The sequence below is a fragment of the Pantherophis guttatus genome, chromosome 10 (assembly GCF_059756535.1).
Source record: "Pantherophis guttatus breed Tessera chromosome 10, ASM5975653v1, whole genome shotgun sequence".
Taxonomy (NCBI): Eukaryota; Metazoa; Chordata; class Lepidosauria; order Squamata; family Colubridae; genus Pantherophis; species Pantherophis guttatus.
The window spans coordinates 27571330-27589794 of NC_142072.1; the positions used below are offsets into that span (position 1 = coordinate 27571330).

Below are 18465 nucleotides of genomic sequence, written 5' to 3' on the forward strand. Positions count from 1 at the left end.
GAAGTAGCCACATGGCAGCCATGAGCTTCTGTCCCCAGATCCTTTGCCCCCTCACCAAGGATGAGAGAGAGAGGAGGGAGGGGAAATACATTGGGGCTTCACCGGAAAGCCATGACTCATGAGCTGCTTTGCTCTGTCAAGCCAAGACCTTTGGCCCTGAGCAGGGCAGGAGAAATTGTAGAAAACAAATATACAGAAAAACATACAGGAGAACCAAACAGAATAGAAAGCGTGAAACAGAGCTATAAGCTGTGGCAACCTAAGTCAGGGCTACCTGGCCGCTACTAAGCAGGGGTCCCTCTCACCCCCAGGGACTGTCTCCATTCACTTCTCCCCCAATGTGGGTTCCTCTTTCAGCAGCTTTCCCCAGTGAGGGTGTCCTCCTGAAGAATGGACTTTAGCTCCCAAAGCTCCCCAGCCAGGAATTCTGGGAGACGAAGTCAACTATCAGGCAAAGGGACCCAGGTTGCTCCCTAAAGAGGTCCATGTCCTTAAGGAGCAGAACCAGGGGAGGGATCACTGATCACAGTTGTGTGGCACCTTTGATTGGTCACTGGAGGTCCCTCTACAAGCAATACGGCTAATGATGTCTAGACTAGAGGTCTTTATGCTGTTCTGGAGATGGAGCTCCTGATCCCACTTTCCTCTTGGAAGCCCTTCCTGGCCCCCTCTTTAATGGGCCAGCCCCCTCCCTTCCTCTGCAACTGCCATTTATCTGCCTGGATGGTGGCCCCCTTCTCTTTTGCCCTCCTGGTTCCCAGCTCCATCAGCCTGCCTAGCTACCGCTCAGCAAAATAACACCAAATGAAAGAAAATCAATGTGAATAAGGCAAAAATTAATGAAAGAATTTGTGAAATTAAAATAAAGACAAAAATAATTTTAAAAACCCTTCTCACGTTCAAAGTCAAGGGAAAAATTAGGGCCTTGGTCATGCTCATTATAAGTCAACACTTTAAGAAGGTTCCCCATTTGACACACCTGCAAGAGAAGAGACAAGAGGAGAAAAGCATGATGGGTCACGGGAGGGGGCAAGGATGGGGGGGGGGGCTGGGAATGGCTCCTCATCTGGGACAGGAAGAGTCTCCAGCAAGACCACCAGCAGATCCTGGGGAACTGGTCAGACCAAATTCAATACAGAGCCAAAGGCAGGAAAACCCAGGCATGCACTGGGGGTGTCCAAGCTGAACTAGGACTGGTCTGGCCTGCTTCTTCCTGCCCCAAATGGAGGAGAGCATCGGCTGATGGTGAGGAAGACCAATGATAAGGAAGAGGAGAGCCACTGTTCTCTGACATGGGGGGGGGGACACCCCTGTGGCAGGCCGGCCTGGGGTGGTCCATCGGGGCTGGAGCACAGCAGCTCTGCGTCCCCTGGTTGCAATATTGAAAACTAGGGCTTCTCTCAGTAACTCCTAGAATGCGTTTCCAAAGGCCGTCAGCATCACTGCTCCCATTTTGTAGGTGGAAGCAGTGAGGGCAAGAGATACCCACTTGAGCAACATGAGTGTGTGTATCTTATACTCTTAGCCAATCCAGCCATGGCAGCTCAGTTGAGCACAATCAATAAACGTCCTGTTAATTTTATCCCAAACGTAAAGCTTTTTAATTACAAGAAAGAAATGCACAAGCCTTTTGCCTCTGTCTTTGTGCCAGCTTTTCACAATGCCAACAAAATTCTCTCTTTCTTGTATGGGAGTCGGACTGTTGGCATCTCGGAGGCTCCCGTGGACTTTTGGAAGTATTGCTTCAGAGAAAGGCCTGTGATTCAGTGGGTCTTGAATCCCTCCCACACTAGGGAAGTCTTGCTTTGGGCACCCCCATCCCCAAAGACTTGGGGGGAAAGACTTCTAGCCTACAAGCAGCCCTTTTCATCTGGACTGACGGATGCAGCCTTGCCTGCAATTGAAAGACCCTGACTTAGCTGGGTTGTAAATGCTTTATATGGTTTTGCTTTTTACTTCTGGTTTTCCAATCTGTCATCTGTTCTGAGCATCCCAGGATGGCAAGAGGGGGTGCAAACTGAAACACATGTGCTGATAAAAAGGGGCAGGGATTGAATGATCCCCAATTGGCTTGATGGGAAACTCTGCACCTGAACCTCGAGGGACGTCTAAGCATCTCTTCTAAAACTGTGCCCGAGAGTTTGAGAATACAACTGAGAATTTGTAAGACTGCCTGGCAGCAACCCTGCTGCTGCTTTTTTGTAGCGCAAACCTGCCTCCTCTGTGCAGAGGAGGCCAAGGAGGCCAAAGGAGGCCATGGCCCAAGGGCCCCCCAAACTGGTGGAGAACAGTGACTCCCCTGCCAGGATTTATGGGCCCCCCACCTCCCCTTTTGTTTTGTGTCCGGGACTTACTTTCAAAATCCAGGAAGAAATGAGGACAGTTTTCTAAATCTTTGCCCAGCACTTTGATCAGGTTGCCCATGGCGGCAGACCTAAAGCAGGAGAAAGTGACGAGGGTGGGAAAGAGGGCCACCCTCACTCAGCCCCCTTCACCGTCAGAAGCCCAGCAGGCCTCCTACATCCACCCCACCCCCCAAAACACCAGCTTGCAAATCCTGCTGCTGCTCAGCCCTGCTGGCAGCTGTCTGAGGATCAAGCACCCCTCACCCCAACTGTCTCTGGGAGAGCCCCCCCTCCCACAACTCCCCTGGGGTGCCAGCAGCACTGCCCCTTTGGGCTGTGGGGGCAGGAACTGACGCCTGGGGAGCTGGACCTCAGGCTCCCACTGAGGCCAGCCTGGTTGCACCCCTTCACGAATGGCCCCATTTCAGCTGTGCTCATCTGGGAGGGGCCCCTGGGGGCCAGCTGAGGATCCTCTGGGCTGTCAGGCACTGGAGCCTGTGTGAGGCTCTGGCCCTCTGGCGCCCCCTGCAGTTGGGTTCGTCTTTTCATCTGGTTAGGAATTCAGCCTCGGACCAATGTTTTTTTTCCTCAGACATTTTCACAGTATTTACATTGCAAAATTACATTTAACCCTTGAGCCATGATGGCTCACAGAGTGCGCCGCTACCATCTTTTGCTTTTTCTGCTTTTCAGAAGTCTTTTCAATTTTGGCACTTCAAGGTCAGGACCTACTCACCTGGGCCCTGGGCAGCAGACCGCAGGATGGGGCCCTCTTTGCTTTCATGCTCCTTTGCATTAAGAACAGCTGGATAAGCATCCCTCAAGGTGCCCTTTTGGCTTCTTGCAAGCAGCCACAACCTGGACAGTAGGAACGTCCTCCTTTGCAACCCCCACCCCCGAAATCTGGCTCTGCCTCCTCAGGAGGTGGGAAGGCCAGAGCTAAGCATTGGTGGGGTGGAAGAGGGCCCGGGGTGGGCTTGTGCAGTGCAGGGGTGGCCCTTTTACCTCTGTTTATGGTGCCTGGGCAATGTCTACAGCAAGGAGTCCTGGAGTCCTGTGGGGATCGTGACACACTTCATCAGCTGGGGGGATCCTGCAGTAAGGAAGGGGAAGAGAAATATGTGTGTGTGTATGTCAAGCTTCCAGCTCCAGACCCTCCTGACCAGCTCAGCAGTTCCCTTCAGAGGGCCGGTCTCGGGTGTCTCAGCGGGAGAGCAACGTCCTTGGTATAAACTGAGGATGCGAAAATGGACACCTCAGGTCAGAAAGAGAAACTTCATCCATTGTTCCACACAGAAGGGAGCCAAAGGATTCAGCTGCCAAAAGCAATTGTGCTTATCGATTGGTTCTGATTTTTATTTCTCCCACCAACAGTAAGAATTCTTTGATGGATTGCAGAAGTATTAAGAGACTGAACAACACAAGAGAAAAATAAATTCCTCAGAAACATATTAAAGCCACTATCTCAATACATAGCAGCAATTAAAATGTCAAAACAGAAAAAGGGGAGAGGAGAGACAACTGGTAGCAATGGGGGGGGCACTCTCCCCATCCCTAATTATACGATACGAAAACATTTTTACTTCATCAGGAAGAATTTGTCATCATTGAGTATTGAGGACAACTTTGGGGAACAAAATCAATGTGGACATGTAAAGCAATGTTGGGTACTGTCTGTGGAAATTCTCAATCATCCAGGTCATGGTTGTCCCAAAGGGGCTTTTTCAAAAGTCAATTGGACTTTCTTGGGTTTTTTCCTCTTACTTCTCATCCAAGATGCTTCTTCAGTTCTGAGGCCAGAATTGAAGAAGCTTCTTGGATGAGAAGCAAAACCGCTTTAAGGAAAAAACCAAAAAAGTCAAGTTGCCTTTTGAAAAAGCACCTTTTGGACAATGTTGGGTACTGTTTTAAGAAAAAGAAACCTAACACAACCATACTGGGTATATTAGGAGATGATGGTGGGCAACCTCACAATATTTATGATAGCAACATTACAGTATTTGAGGGGCTGCCACAAAAAAGTGGGGGTCAAATTATTCTACAAAGCACCAGAAGGCAGGACAAGAAACAATGGATGGAAACGAATCAAGGAGAGAAGCAACCTGAAATTAGGGAGAAACTTCCTAACAGTGAGGACAATTAACCAGTGCAAGGGCTTGCCATCAGAGGTTGTGGGTGCTTCATCACAGGAGGTTTTTAAGAAAAGACTGTCATTTGTCTGAAATGATATGGGATCTCCTACTTGAGCAGGGGGTTGGGCTAGAAGACCTCCAAGGTCCCCTCCAGCTCTATTCTGATTATTATTTTACACTATTTTACACCAATTCTTAGTGCAGACGATTGAGAAAGTTATAGAGGATGAAGTTCTGGAGGTCTTCTGAAAATAGGGAAGTTCAGAAGAGAGCTGGATGAGTGTCCTCATCCGAATGAATAGGCCAAATATTTAGAAGCAACCCCCGTCATTCATCTCCTCCTCCTTCCTGTCTCTCATGCAGTTACAAATGATTTCCTTAGCTTTGACCCCAATCAATGTCTATCAAAGTCACTTGGTGGAGGAGTGGAAATTAACTATTTTTGAAGAGAGTACAGCAAACTGGTGGAGTCTGTTCAGCTTGAGTAGATATAATTGTGCCCTTTGGGGAGGAAAGTTGGAAAATCTTTGCATTATCATACAGTGATGACTCCTAACAGTTCTGGGTCAACAAATACAGAACAGGAGTGTGCGGACTGGAGACTGAAAAAGACCAATGTGTATTTGTATCCCGAAGAATGTAGAATGTACATATGATCAAAGTGTGCAATAATTGAATTCATGTAATTAAAGGTTTGCTTAAGATCTTGCGAAGACAAATAGAATAACTCGGATGAACAGGCAGATTTCAAGACAGACAGAAGGAAATGAGACTGTGAGTGTAAGATGGCCAACTAAAAGAAAGAACAAGAAGAGGACTCTGTCATCCTGACTACATGAAAGCCTTTGGATTGGGTAGTTCATGATGTTGTGTGAAACACACCAAGGACATTCGTTGAGCCACTAATGAAAGGAGGGAACTGGTGCTCAGGCAAACAAATATAGTAAAAGAACCATTCGCTCAGTTAATTGACTTCAGTTCTCCAAGGCTGGATAAATTACGCCCTAGGAGACAGAAGAACTAGCAGAATCTCCAACTGAAATTTCTGGGAACTCCTATACCTTGACCTCAGCAAAGCACTTGACAAAGTTTCTCATTATGTTCTCCTTAATAAAAAAAGTATAATAGGAACTAAATCAGTTGTCTCCAACCTTTTTAGCACCAGGGACCGGTTTCATGGAAGATAAGTTTTCCATGGACCAGGGGGTGGGGGTGGGGGAGGGGGAATGGTATCAGGATGATTCAAGCGCATTACATTTATTGTAAATTTTCTAAATAAATAAATTGTGCACTTTATTCTATTATTATTACACTGTAATATATAATGAACTAATTATACAGCTCATCATAATGCAGAATCAGTGGGAGTCCTGAGCTTGTTTTCGTGAAACTAGACAGTCCCATCTGGGGGTGATGAGAGATAGTGATACCCAAAGTGTGTTGTTTATGTCCAGTCTACTCTGTATTTTGTTTTGGTTGCTGTCCCTGCAGAAAACCCTGCTCCACAAAGATAGGATGTCGGAAATACCAAAACTATGACTTAGGCAAGTGCTCAGTATGGGAAAGAGGCACAGACACAAGTGGTAAATAAAATAACAGGCAGGCCATACACGGACTAAAAAGTGTGAGGGATTCTGACTTAAGGCCTGTCATCAGATGATTTTGCTCCAGAGGAAAATCAGCAAAAAGACATGGAAAAGCCTTCGTGGGAAGAGGCTTTCTTGTTTTTGTTCTGCTCTGGAGGAAAACCAGAAGACATAGAGAAACCTTCACTGGAAGAGGCTCTCTGCTTCTGCTCCAGAGAAAACCCCCAAACAAAGACCCCGGGGAAGCAGAAGGAGGTGTGATGACCACCACCTCCATTTTTCAAGGGCTCAGCATGGTGTTTCCCTTCCAGATTACACCAGTGACTTTACCAGTGACTTTAGCAGCTGGTTCTGTTTTAGGCCCAGGACTCTTCAACATCTTCATCAAAGATTTAGACGAGGGGATAGATGGGGAACTCATCAAATTTGCAGATGACACCAAGCAGGAATAGCCAACACTCCAGAAGATAGGCTCAAGATACATAAGGATCTTGACAGACTTGAACATTGGGCACCATCTAACAAAATGAAATTAAATGGTGAAAAAAGTAAGGTTCTACATTTAGGCAAGAAAAACAAAATGCACAGGTATAGGATAGGTGGTACCAGGCTCAATAGTAGTAACTCTGAGAGGGATCTTGGAGTCTTAGTGGACAATCACTTAAATATGAGGCAGAACTGTGCTGCAGCTACCAAAAAAGCCAATGCAATCCTAGGCTGCATTAATAGAGGGATGGTATCAAAGTCACATGAAGTGTTAGTATCACTTTATACTGCTTTGGTAAGATCACTTTTGGAATATCATGTCCAGTTTTGGATACCATGATAAAAAAGACTTTCTAGATTAAAACTCTAGAAACAGCACAGAAACGAACAACAAAGATGCTCATGGGACTATTATTATTATTATTAGTTCAATTTATATGCCACCTTTCTCCGGAGACTCAGGGCGGCTAGATGCTAAAACATATAAAGAACGGTTGCTGGAACTGGGTATGTCTAGTTTGATGAAAAGAAGGACTCGGGGTGACATGATAGCAGTGTTCCAATATCTCAGGGCTTGCCACAAAGAAGAGGCAGTCAAGCTATTCTGCAAAACACCTGAAGGCAGGACAAAAAACAATGGATGGAAGCTAAATACATTTCCTGAGAATGGGAACAATTAATCAGTGGAACAACTTGCCTCCAGAAGTTGTGGGTGCTCCAACACTGGAAGTTTTTAAGCAGAAAATGGACATGGACAATAATTTGTCTGAAGTGGTGTAGGGTTTCATGCCTGAGCAGGGGGTTGGACTAGAAGACCTCCAAGGTCCCTTCCAACTATGTTATTCTGTTAAACATTATTTCCTCTTTGAAAACTTTCTGTTTCTAAGAAAGAGGAAAGGAAGGTGGAAAAGACAATCCTAACTCAGCCTTCCAGCAAAACAAGGCAAAGACCCAGCACATTGAGAAAACCATGAGGGGGAGGGGGAGGGAGAGAGGGTGGGGGGAGAGAGAGAGAGGTGGAGAGGGAGGGAGGGAGAGAGGAAGAGGAAGAAAGAGTGAGACCAAACCAACTCTGCATAACTTGGTTTCCAAGCAGTGAAAGCCTTTTAAACACACCCACAAACACAGAGACAAGCACACACCAAACCAGACTGCAAGAAGACAGCATGATGGGGCCAAAGCACGTGAGGCATCCTCGAGCAACAAAACAAAAGCGTAAACGCCAGTTGAAGCGCAAAGAGCCCAGTGGTCTCGGAAAAGGTTCAGACTAGAGAGGGATTCCCTTAGAGATGCAGCACTTAAGCGGGAAGGAAGCTTCTCCCCTCCCCTATTTGCACTCCGAGGAAAAGACGCCCCTCCTACACAGACACCTTGGGGGGGTCCCCCTACAATGAGGCCTTGGGGGAGCCCTCCGTTACAAGGCAGGCTGGTAGCGTTTGGCTTGCAAACTTGGAGAGCTGCACAAAGGGAGTGTGAGCCTGGTTGGGGTGCCAGGAGGGGGAGAGAAAGAAAGTGAAGAAAACGAGGAGAAAGAAGAGGTAGCAGGAACAAGAGTAAGCAGGACCAGGAAGAGCAGGAGGAGGAAGGACATGGAGCCCAGGAATGGCAAGCCAGATGCAAGTGCAGCCAGAGGGGAACCTTTATACTGGGCAAGAGGGCTTCTGCCCTGCTGCCCTCCCGCCCCAGTCCCAGCCCCAACCTCTGCAGACTCACTGCATGCTGGAGGTGGAAGATACACCTTCAGCTTATCTCCAGCTGCACAGCCCGGTTCCTAACCAGCATGGACCAGAGGTTGGGGACCCCTGAACTAAATTGCACAAGTGGTGGGTATAGTGGAATCAACACCCCAGAGGATGCTCACATCAGGTGGAAGAGTCGTATCAGGTAGAGGGCTACAGGATTCTGTCTTGGCCTGTCCTATTAAACACGTTTATTAATAACCTGAGGTTGAGGAGAAGATCCATTAAATAAGCAAATGACACAAAACTAGGAGGGATAGCTAACATATAGAAAAGACAATATTCAAAATGACTTTGATAGGCAGGTACAAATTTAACAAGGATTAAATTTAACAATAAGAAATGTCCACTCTGGGGGCAGCTGGGGATAAAAAAAATGAAACCTATAAATATAAGATAGAGGTCTGGCTTGGTTGTAATATATGTGAAAAAGATTTGTGCCTTCTAGTAGATCACAAGTGGAATATGAGTTATGTTGCCCTTGCTAAAAGAACAGATGCTATTTGGGGATATATTCAGGAGTCCAGAGTCCAGATTAGAGGACATAATTGTCTGCCTGTACTTTGCCCTGGGCTCTTCCTTCTGAGAGTCTTGTGTCCAGTTCTGGGCATTGCAGCCATGACTAGTTGGAGCACGTTCAAAGGAAGAACATGAAGAAAAGGATCTGGGAAGAACCTGTTTAGCCTACAGACGAAATGACTTTGGGACAGATATTAGTCTTCAAGTATCTAAAGAGTTGTGAGACAGAAGATGGAATGGATGTTCTCTGACGCCCAAAGGCAGCAGGATTGAAAGCACAGGGACGTAAATACAGGTTAGGTATTAGGAGGCATTTCTGTTATAAGAGCTGTCAACCAGTAGAATAGGCTGCCTCCTGAAGTGGTAGATTTGCTTTCACGGAAGGTCTTCAAACCTTCAGTGGTAAGCAATTTGTCTGAGTGATTTAGGAGGCCTTTCACTGAGCACAGTATGCAATAGTTAAACTCTGAAGTCCCTGAACTCTAGGTTTCCATCATAATGGAAAGTTTGATTTGAAGAACCTTTACCACAAACAAGAATCTATTAAAGCAGTGGTTCTCAACCTTCCTAATGCCGCGACCCTTTAATACAGTTCCTCATGATGTGGTGACCCCCAACCAGGGGTGGGTTCTAAATTTTTTTACTATCGGTTCTGTGGGCGTGGCTTATTTTGTAGGCGTGGCTTTGAGGTCATGTGACTGGGTGGGCGTGGCTAGCTGGTCATGTGACCGGGTGGCCATGGCTATGTGTATAGGGACTACTCAGAGGGCTGAAAAAAGTCATTTCTGACAGGTCCTCCCACTTTTGACTGGTCCTCACACTTATGACCATCCTCACATTTATGCCCGTGCAGCATTCTTAACAGCCATGTCACTCATTTCACAACTGCTTCTTTTCACCAGGGTGATAAGATAGGGCAAAAAACGTAAAATGTGAGGACAGTCGTAAATTCGAGATCTGGTCAAAAGTGTGAGGACCAGTCAAAAATAACTTTTTCAGCCCTCTGAGTAGTCCATGTGCACAAAAGGACTACCCAGAGGGCTGAAAAAAGTGATTTCTGACAGGTCCTCGCACTTTTGACCGGTCTTCGCACATATGACTGGTCATCATTTATGCCCATTGTAGCATTCTGTCACTCATTTCACAACTGCTTCTCTTCACCATGGTGACAAGATAGGGCAAAAACGCAAAATGTGAGGACAGTCGTAAGTTCGATGGAGATTTTACAGTATCCTTCCCCTGCCACGCCACCAAGCCATGCCCACAGAACCAGAAGTAAAAATTTTTGAATCCCACCGCTGATCCACATGAAACTGCTGTGTGAGGTCCTTTGGAAGTTTCAGCTTTGCTACAATCACTACATGGATTATGCACAATTATATCTTTTGACTCCAAGCCAGCCAAGTGAGGCTGACAAGGTTTCTTTCTGGTGCCTGGAAGATGTGGAGGTTTGGACAAGGAGGAACCCTCTCGATTCAATTCTACCGAGTGGCTGTGGATATTAGCACCTCCTAAATCTGGAGATATTCATTTTAACTTTGGATGGGGCAACACTTCCTCCGCCAAGCAGGGTGCACTGCCCAGCTGACCACTCCTGCTTCATGAGCTGTGCTGGTGGCCACTTTGCTTCCAGATCCTGGTTATGACCTATAAAGCCTAGAGAGCGCAGGGCCTGGTTACTTGGGGGAGTGCCTGCTATGGTTTCTGCCCAGGGCTGACACTTCCTTTGATCAAACTGTGCCACCTATTGGCACCCCAGAATATGCCTTCTCTCTTGTGGCACCTGCCATCTGATGATTCCAGAACAGTGGTGGGTTCCTCCCGGTTCGGCCCGGTTCTCCCGAGCCGGTAGCGGTGACGATATGACATCACCGAACCGGTTCTGCCCACCCGTGCCCCTCCGTACCCCCCACCCCCCACGTTATTCTTACCTTTTATTTGGCCCCACCCCCAATCTATTGCTGCCTCCTGAGTCCCAGCTGATGGCTAGAGGGAAAAAAACTGTTTAAACTCTTGCTGCGGGGCTTCAAAGGGCCGTCCTGCAGCTGATCAGTGGTAAAAGAAAACAAATGAATAGATCAGTGCCTGCAAAAATAAATGGGTAGATCGGTACAGCTCTGTAAGCAGTTAAAAGCCTGGTAGACCAGTACCTCTGCTAAATCCTAAATAATTGTCACATGACCATCAAGCCATGCCCACAAAATAAGCCACGCCCACAGAACCGGTAGTAAAAAAATTTAGAACCTACCCCTGTTCCAGAGGGCCTCAAAGACCTGTCTCCTCCTCCAGGTGTTGGACCAAATATGGTTGGAACCCCTTCGGGTGTACACCTTTTGTCCTGTTGACTATTCCCATCATCTGGTAATATTGCTGTTGTTATATATGCCTTTTGTGTATATATATATATATATAACAACAGCAATATTACCAGATGATGGTATATTGTTTTTATGCTGTGAAACACCCAAGAGTTTGTACTGTAAAGGATTGTAAAATATACTATTTCCATGGCAACAAATATCAAAAACATATCTTACCAGTTGAAATGTGTGGCTGTGAAGGTTTGACACTGCATCTTGAGGAAGGATTAAAGAAGACTGATGCTTCTGATTTATGAATGTGGTCACTAACAGGAGAGAGGGGTCCACTGGTAAAGAGTGAAAAAGCTCAAAATGATGGTGGTAGCATTTTAACTGAAACTTTACCCTTTATATGACTGTGACACAAGTAAAAAGAGCAGGGCTTATTTTATTTGAAAATAATGTATTAGAAATATTTTAATGTAATGAGGGTAAAAAGAAAAATTATAAAGGGGAGGTTCAAGTTTTTACACAAGTTTTATATTAAGGGGTTTTTTTTAATTTTTTTTACCAGATATGAGTATAATATAGGGAAGTCTGGGGGGAGGGGAGGGTTAGGGAGGGTTAGGGAGGTTGGGAAGTTTGGGGTGGGTGGTGGTGGGGGAAAAAGGGGTGAAAATGTAATTGTAAAACTTTTGCAATTAAAAAAAAAAAAAAAAAGAGCAGGGCTTTAACCAAATGTCCATAGCCACCATCTTGACTATTTTGACCTCTTCCCTTGCAATATTTTTGGTTACTAAGAATACCTGTGTTGAATTGGTCTTACTTTCTTTTGGGCTCCAAAATAAGCACTAGGGCTTATTTCTGGGGGTGTCTTATTTCTTTTGAGTGCTGCCACCACAAGGCGGGGGAGGATGGAGCTGCCCCATGTGCCCTGCACCGGCTTACCTCAGGGCCCCTGTAGCCAGGCCATTCACACCCCGACACCTGCCTTGCCTTGCGGCGCCAGCCCACTTCTTCTTCCAGCACTGGAGCAGGAGGCCAAGTGATGCACCAGTGCCAGAAGAAGAAGTGGGCCGTTGCCACGAAGCAAGGCAGATGTCAGGGTGTGGATGGCCTGGCTGCGGGGGTCATGAGGTAAGCTGGTGTGCGTGTGGGATAGCTCCATCCACCCCCTCGCCTCACCTCACCTTGTATCGGTGGCACAGCAAGCAATCAGATGGAATGGGCAGGCGGCCGGCTTCGCAGGCACTTAAGTAGGGCTTATTTTGGGGGTAGAGCTTATATTGGGCACACTCGCAGAAAACATGTTAGGCCTTATTTTCAGGATAGGTCTTATTTTTGGGGAAACACGGCACTAGTAGGCTTCTCATCCTAATGCAAAATGTTGGTTTTAATCTTCAAAGTCCTACCCAGCTTGGTACCCCATGGTTTGCAGGGTCCTGGCCAGGAAATTTCTACCTGTGTACTTCCTCCTGAGAGAAGCTGACCTGGGTCCCATTCTCACATGAAGCTAACTGAGGCAGAGGAAGGCAGATTAGATTCCTGGGTCTGCATATATTTTACAAAGCAGTTAAAACTATCCCGTTCAAACAGGCTATTGGGTCATATATTGGGGCACCTCCAGTTTTAACTCCTATGATGTTATATTTAGATGTTACTACAGTTTTAACTTCTCCAATGTAACCTTGAGTCTTAGGAAGTAAGGCAGTATAGAAATGTGCTTGCAAAGAAGGATAATTTCACATCCCTTCTTCTGTCTAAGGGAGATGGGTGGTTAATACTTGTGAAATATGTGATTTGATCTAGTCGAAGGGTATTCCACCTTGGCAACTGTAAAACTTGTAGACTTCAACTCCCATGGCTGCTGGGGAATTGAAGTCCACAAGTCTTAAAGTGGCTAAAGTCAGACACCCCTGATTTAGTTTGTGTATAACTAACTGGGGGTTGGGATTTTTAAAAAAAGGTTAAGATGATTTCTACAACCATATAATTGACGCCCTACTGGTTTTTATTTTTATTTTGTTTGTTTCATCAAAGTTTATCTAGAACTCTGGGAGTCCAATGCTCGCCATCCTCAAGCCAAGGAAGTCCCTCAATTATCTAAGCAATCTACATGGACACCCATTTCTTTATGCTTGCAGAGAACATTGATGGGCACTGCTGAACAGTCTCACCCAACTTTTCAAAGCATGGCAACCTCACTGCTGGGACTGCCTTGTCTCAGAGAAGACCCAAACAACCCATTGGGACCTTTATTTGTTTCACCATTTTCTTTCTCTTTGCCAGACCAGGCGGTGCCTGTGGAACACATGTGACATTACTTCCCATGTCACAAAGCCATTTGGCCTTGCTTCAACTTGGATATGCTAAAGTCTAAGTTACTCCCATAAACTAAGAGAATTTTAAGCTGCTGATGGGTTAATGAAGTATTGATGCTGCAAAGAAGCTGTTATTGTCTTAGTACTAATCCTACTTTTTTCCCTTTGCTTAGAACAACAGAAAAATCTGAAAACTCTTTGTATATTGAAAAATAAAGCCAAATATTGCTCAAGAAGATTTCAAGCTTGCTTTCAAAACTCATGATTATATAGTGCACCCCAAATCTAAGCAATGGTTTGGGGTTTGTTACCTATTTGTAGGAGAAGCCTACCAGAACAATGACAATTTGAAAGAATTGGGCAGCTACAGGATCTTCTCAACTTCAGGAGACTAAATTGGGACCTCTGGCAGGACCTGCCTGGACGTTTAGCATTCCTTAGAGATCCACCACCTTTGACCAATATTTAAGCACTTTCAGTCCAGTTGGGGCAGATTTTAAAAGAATACTGTCTTGTTATCTTTCAGACAATCGGGTGGAAGTGCTCTGAGACAGCTAGACCAAGTTCCAAAAGTGAATGCTTTTGAACTATTGTCTTCCAAATGGTCTCACGAAGAAGATAACTCAAAGGTTTGCTTAGCTAGGAGAAAAATGAGGCACCTGTCAATGGTGCTCAGGAACGTGTGCCCAAAGTTTTGCTAGGAGCACAGACTTCAGCTGCATTAAGAAGCCAGGCTGCTTGTCCTTCTGCGCTCAAGATGTCCTAAAGCGAATGAGGGTCAGGTCAATCAGCTGTCACCAAATCCATGCAAGTGAAGCTGGGTACCAGAGCCTCCGCCCCTAAATAAAAGGGAACCCACATTTCTAAGGATCACATTTTAAATCTGTTGATTATGTGCGTAACTTTCTATTTAACAGTGACTTATGCTTTTAAATTTAAATTCCTTTCTTTGCTACGTGCATGCAGGAACAGACAGATGCTTTCATCACCCCTCTGAAACAAAAGGCTTTTTTCTAAGCAGATACTCAATTCTCCTTCATTCCTGGGTCTCTGAATAGCCCAGTCAGGAGACTTTTTCCACCTCTCGCCTCACCTCACCTCATTCCCTCCCGTCCCATTCACAGCACAGACACACATAAGACACAGCAGCAACGGAATAAATTTCTCCTGGACTGCATTCATTCAGGGAGACATTGTTTTTCTCAAAACTCATATCCAGCTCTATCACAGTTACCCCTTACATCACACGCCATTAATAAATATTAGTTCCTACTTTCATATACACACAACAACTGAGATGACACTAGGTGACATTTTTCTGACCTATGTTTTAGCCCTTTCATTCACAATGAAACCTGTGTTTGTACTTCCCTGCATATATTTATTAACTCTATTCTACAGTTTAGAACCCCTTCCTTAAGATCTATGAATCCTTTCTTTCCTCTGAGGTTTTCTTTCTTTCTTTTTCTTTTCTTTTCTTTTTTCTTTTCTTTTCTTTTTCTCTTTCTTTTTTTCTTTCTTCTTTCTTTTTTCTTTCCTTCCTTCCTTCCTTCCTTCTTTCCTCTTCCTCCTCCTCCTCTTCTCCTTCTTCTCTTTCTTTTCTTTCTTCTTTCTGTTAATTTAGGTTCTTTATCATTTATTCCTTTTGAATCCCGAGTGCAAATTAGAGAGGGATTTCATTTGCTAAGCGCACCCACTTGCAGCAGGAGTGTCCACAGCACACACAAAAAGGGGGGGGGGGTGTTCTGATCACATGGTGGGGCTGCCATAGGGATTCTTTTTTTTTTTTACTTCCTGGTGGACATTTATGCTTGCCTGGGTTTAGCAGCATTCAGACTGGAAGGTGTGAGGAAGAGAATGAGCAAAATGTTTAGGGAAAGAAATGATTAAGGAAAGAGGTTTGACTTGTCGAAAATTCTGTGGGGCTGAAAGTACAATGATAAATTACACAGGAGTGGTTTGTGATGGAAGCAAAGCATACTTGAAAGTATGCAGAAAGCTTAAGGAATGATTCAGCACTGACCAAATGTAAGCCAAGGATGTCTCCCTGACACTCAGCATGTTTATGGAATGCCCCTGGAATGCATTCTTGTATGCAAAACTGGACGATGTTAGACTGAATGAGACAATGAGGCATATGGCTCTGAATGAGGCATATGGCTCTGAAAATATTGTGTTAATAAACAGTGTAAAAGTTCCCTTGTCAGGTTCTCCTTTCTTAAGACTTTTTAATGGACGCTCTGGGCCAGTGGCCATTCTCAGCCCCACTAGTGGCCAGGCTGAGCCGCTGACATCCCTTGCTCAGGCCCTTCTCTTAGCATCACAGAGTCTGCTGCCCTGCAACTGTGGGTCCTCTGGCAGGGCCTGGGAGGGGCTGCCCCGAAGGGAACCCAGCAGCAGCAGACACATCTTCATCCCCTGTGCAGCCTTTTGTGGCTGGAGAGGAGCAGGGAAAGCTGCTGTCCATTTAAGCCAGTGCACAGGGCAGAGGAGGAGGTGATGCAAATCCTGTTGTATATTTGGATGAGGAGATGGGAGTTATGGGAAGAAGTTTTCCCATGGATGGGAAACAAGAGACTGAGAATCAACAGGCCCCAAGAAATGAGTTCTACAAGAACAGCCTGAAGGACATGGCTCAAAAACAGTCACTGTGAGAGGGACCTTGGACTCCTACTGGATGATGACGTAAACATGAGCCAGCCGTGTGCAGCAGAAGCCAAAAAAGCGAATACAATCCTTGGTTGTACAAACAAAGGCATAGAATGCAAATCACATGAAGTATTAGTACCGCTTCATAAAGCCTTAGTAAGGCCACACCTGGAATACTGCATCCAGTTTTGTTCACTACATTGCAAAAAAAATTTGAGACTTTGGACAAAATGCAAAGAAGAGCAACTAAGATGATCAAAGGCCGGGAGAGTAAACCATATAAAGAACGGCTACAGATTTTGGGTTTGGCTAGTCTAAAGAAAAGAAGAATTAGGGGCAACATGATAGCAATATTCCAGTATTTGAGGGGCTGCCACAATGAAGAGGGGGTCAAATTATTCTCCAAAGCACCAGAAGGCAGGACAAGAAAAAATGGTTGGAAACTAATCAAAGAGAAGCAACCTTGAATTAAGGAGAAACATCCTAACAATGAGGACAATTAACCAGTGGAACAGCTCACTTTCAGAAATTGTGGGTGCTCCATCACTGGAGGTTTTTAAGAAGAGTCAAGACAGCAACTTATATGAAATGGTAGAGGGTCTCCTGCTTGAGTGGGAGGGGGGTTGGACTAGAAGACCTCCAAGATCCCTTCCAGCTCTATTCTGATTGACATTTGAGGAGATGGAATGTTGTTGTTTTGCGTGGATGAAAGAAACAATTGCTGCAGCAGTTTTGTAGAACTGGAGGTGCTCAGAGAAGGAAATGATGGATGGAACAGTATAAATGTCAAGCAAAAGTGAAAGGATCTCTGGGTGAATCTTTTGAAGCTTACACTTCAGAGCCAATGAGAAAAACAGGGAAAGGATTTGATGACACATCTGACAGGGACATCTGAGAAAAAGTGCATCATAGTGAATCTGGTGAAAAACACACAACAAAAACATCTTCTACTTCATGGTATTTAATACTGAAACACCACCACCACCCCCGACCCAGTAAATTCACCACAGGGTGTACATAACAATTCTCAAAAAAACCCCACAAAACCCTGAAACTAATTAAACTTACTTGAGATCTATGAGTCAAGAATTGATTGTACTGGCAAGAATGCCAGCTGAAAGTGATACTGCTCACTCTTAGGGCATTGGTAACTGATAGTGAAATGCTGAGGAAAGAAAGCAAAAATGGGGGAAAAAAAGTCATTTCAGGAATAAAAGTATGGTAGTTTTATTCAAAAGAATATCTCTAAGGGAAGTATTTCCTTCCTCAAAACGGATGCACGGTAATTGTTTTTACAGGTTTTAATTCAGATTCTGTGTGTATGTGATCATTTAATTTTAATGTTAAACCTGCTATTGCATTAATTTTCCTATTTTTTTAAAAAAAAGAGGCCCGAGGGCCATCACGGAACCACATTTGTGTCTTTCACTTAGGGCAACTAACCCTAACTCAGCTTGCCAAGGTTGAGAACTGCTAACAGGGGGGAAATGCATTTTGCCCTCTCATATCATCATCCTAGGAATCCAACAGTTGGAAAATTATCCAATAACAGAAGAAGTGTGATTTTCAATACCATTTGATGAAGTTTGGGAAATAAAATACTTGAATAAAAAGAATCTAGATAGCTTTTAAATCCCTAACAGGAATTCGTCAGCCACAGGAGGAAGGGAGGAGAGACCAAGATCTGTGCACACTGCAGAGAGAAAAGGCGGTTTCTTTTTTTCCATGGTGGGGGTGTTGCCGCCAATTGCCCATTGGGGGTGGCTGAATGGCTGCTCCCTATTGAGCCAACAGACAGAGGCTGCAGCAGAGGAAAAGGCAAAATATAGGTCAGCTGTTTTTTGAGCAACCGAGTGAGCTAATAGAAATGGGGCAGGGAAGCTGTCACAATTTCCTCTATTAAGAGTATACACCAGGTAAGCAGAAGCCAAAAAGAGGAGGGAATCTTAACAAAAACAAACGAAACCAAAGAAGCAGAAATGAAGATGAACAAATACAACTTTCCAATCATAAACTATGTTTGTCAGGCATATCTGGATTCCTGCCTGAAATTAAACTTCTAGCTGTGCTGGAAGAAAAAGCACAGAAGACCAGGTGGCCCCATCAACTGATAAGGGAGGACAAAGATTTATTACGCCAAATGAAATACAACGGAGCAGAGAAGAAACTTTTCAAAATGAAGAGAATTAAGCAAAGGGGCTCCTGAGTTCATAAGAATGACCCATAAAAATGAGAGTGCAGATGATATTCTCCACTGCTGTAACCAAAACAGTTCTGGGCCTCTTGAAGAAACAATAATCATTTCTGAGCTTTCAAGAGAGGAAAATGAGGCCACGTTGAACAGGGGGCAAAAGGGGAGACCTCCAAGAGCAGAGTGAATGCAGCTGC

At 45.0% G+C, this 18465-nt stretch overlaps 1 protein-coding gene across 3 annotated transcripts in view; it reads right to left on the reverse strand.

The window, feature by feature from the left end:
- LOC148112435 (CYFIP-related Rac1 interactor A-like) overlaps window positions 1–18465 on the reverse strand; it is a 28989-nt gene that overhangs the window by 7509 nt on the left and 3015 nt on the right. Inside the window, exons 1-3 of one of the 3 annotated variants that reach the window (XM_087876743.1) lie at window positions 3351–3407; window positions 2355–2434; window positions 898–979 (exon numbers count right to left, since the gene is read on the reverse strand). In XM_087876743.1, coding sequence (XP_087732869.1) covers window positions 898–970 — 73 coding nt within the window. In that variant the 5' untranslated portion in view covers window positions 971–979; window positions 2355–2434; window positions 3351–3407. Of the gene's footprint in view, window positions 1–897; window positions 980–2354; window positions 2435–3081; window positions 3204–3350; window positions 3439–18465 lie in introns of those variants that run through there. The other 2 variants (XM_087876744.1, XM_087876745.1) reach the window with 2 other exon arrangements.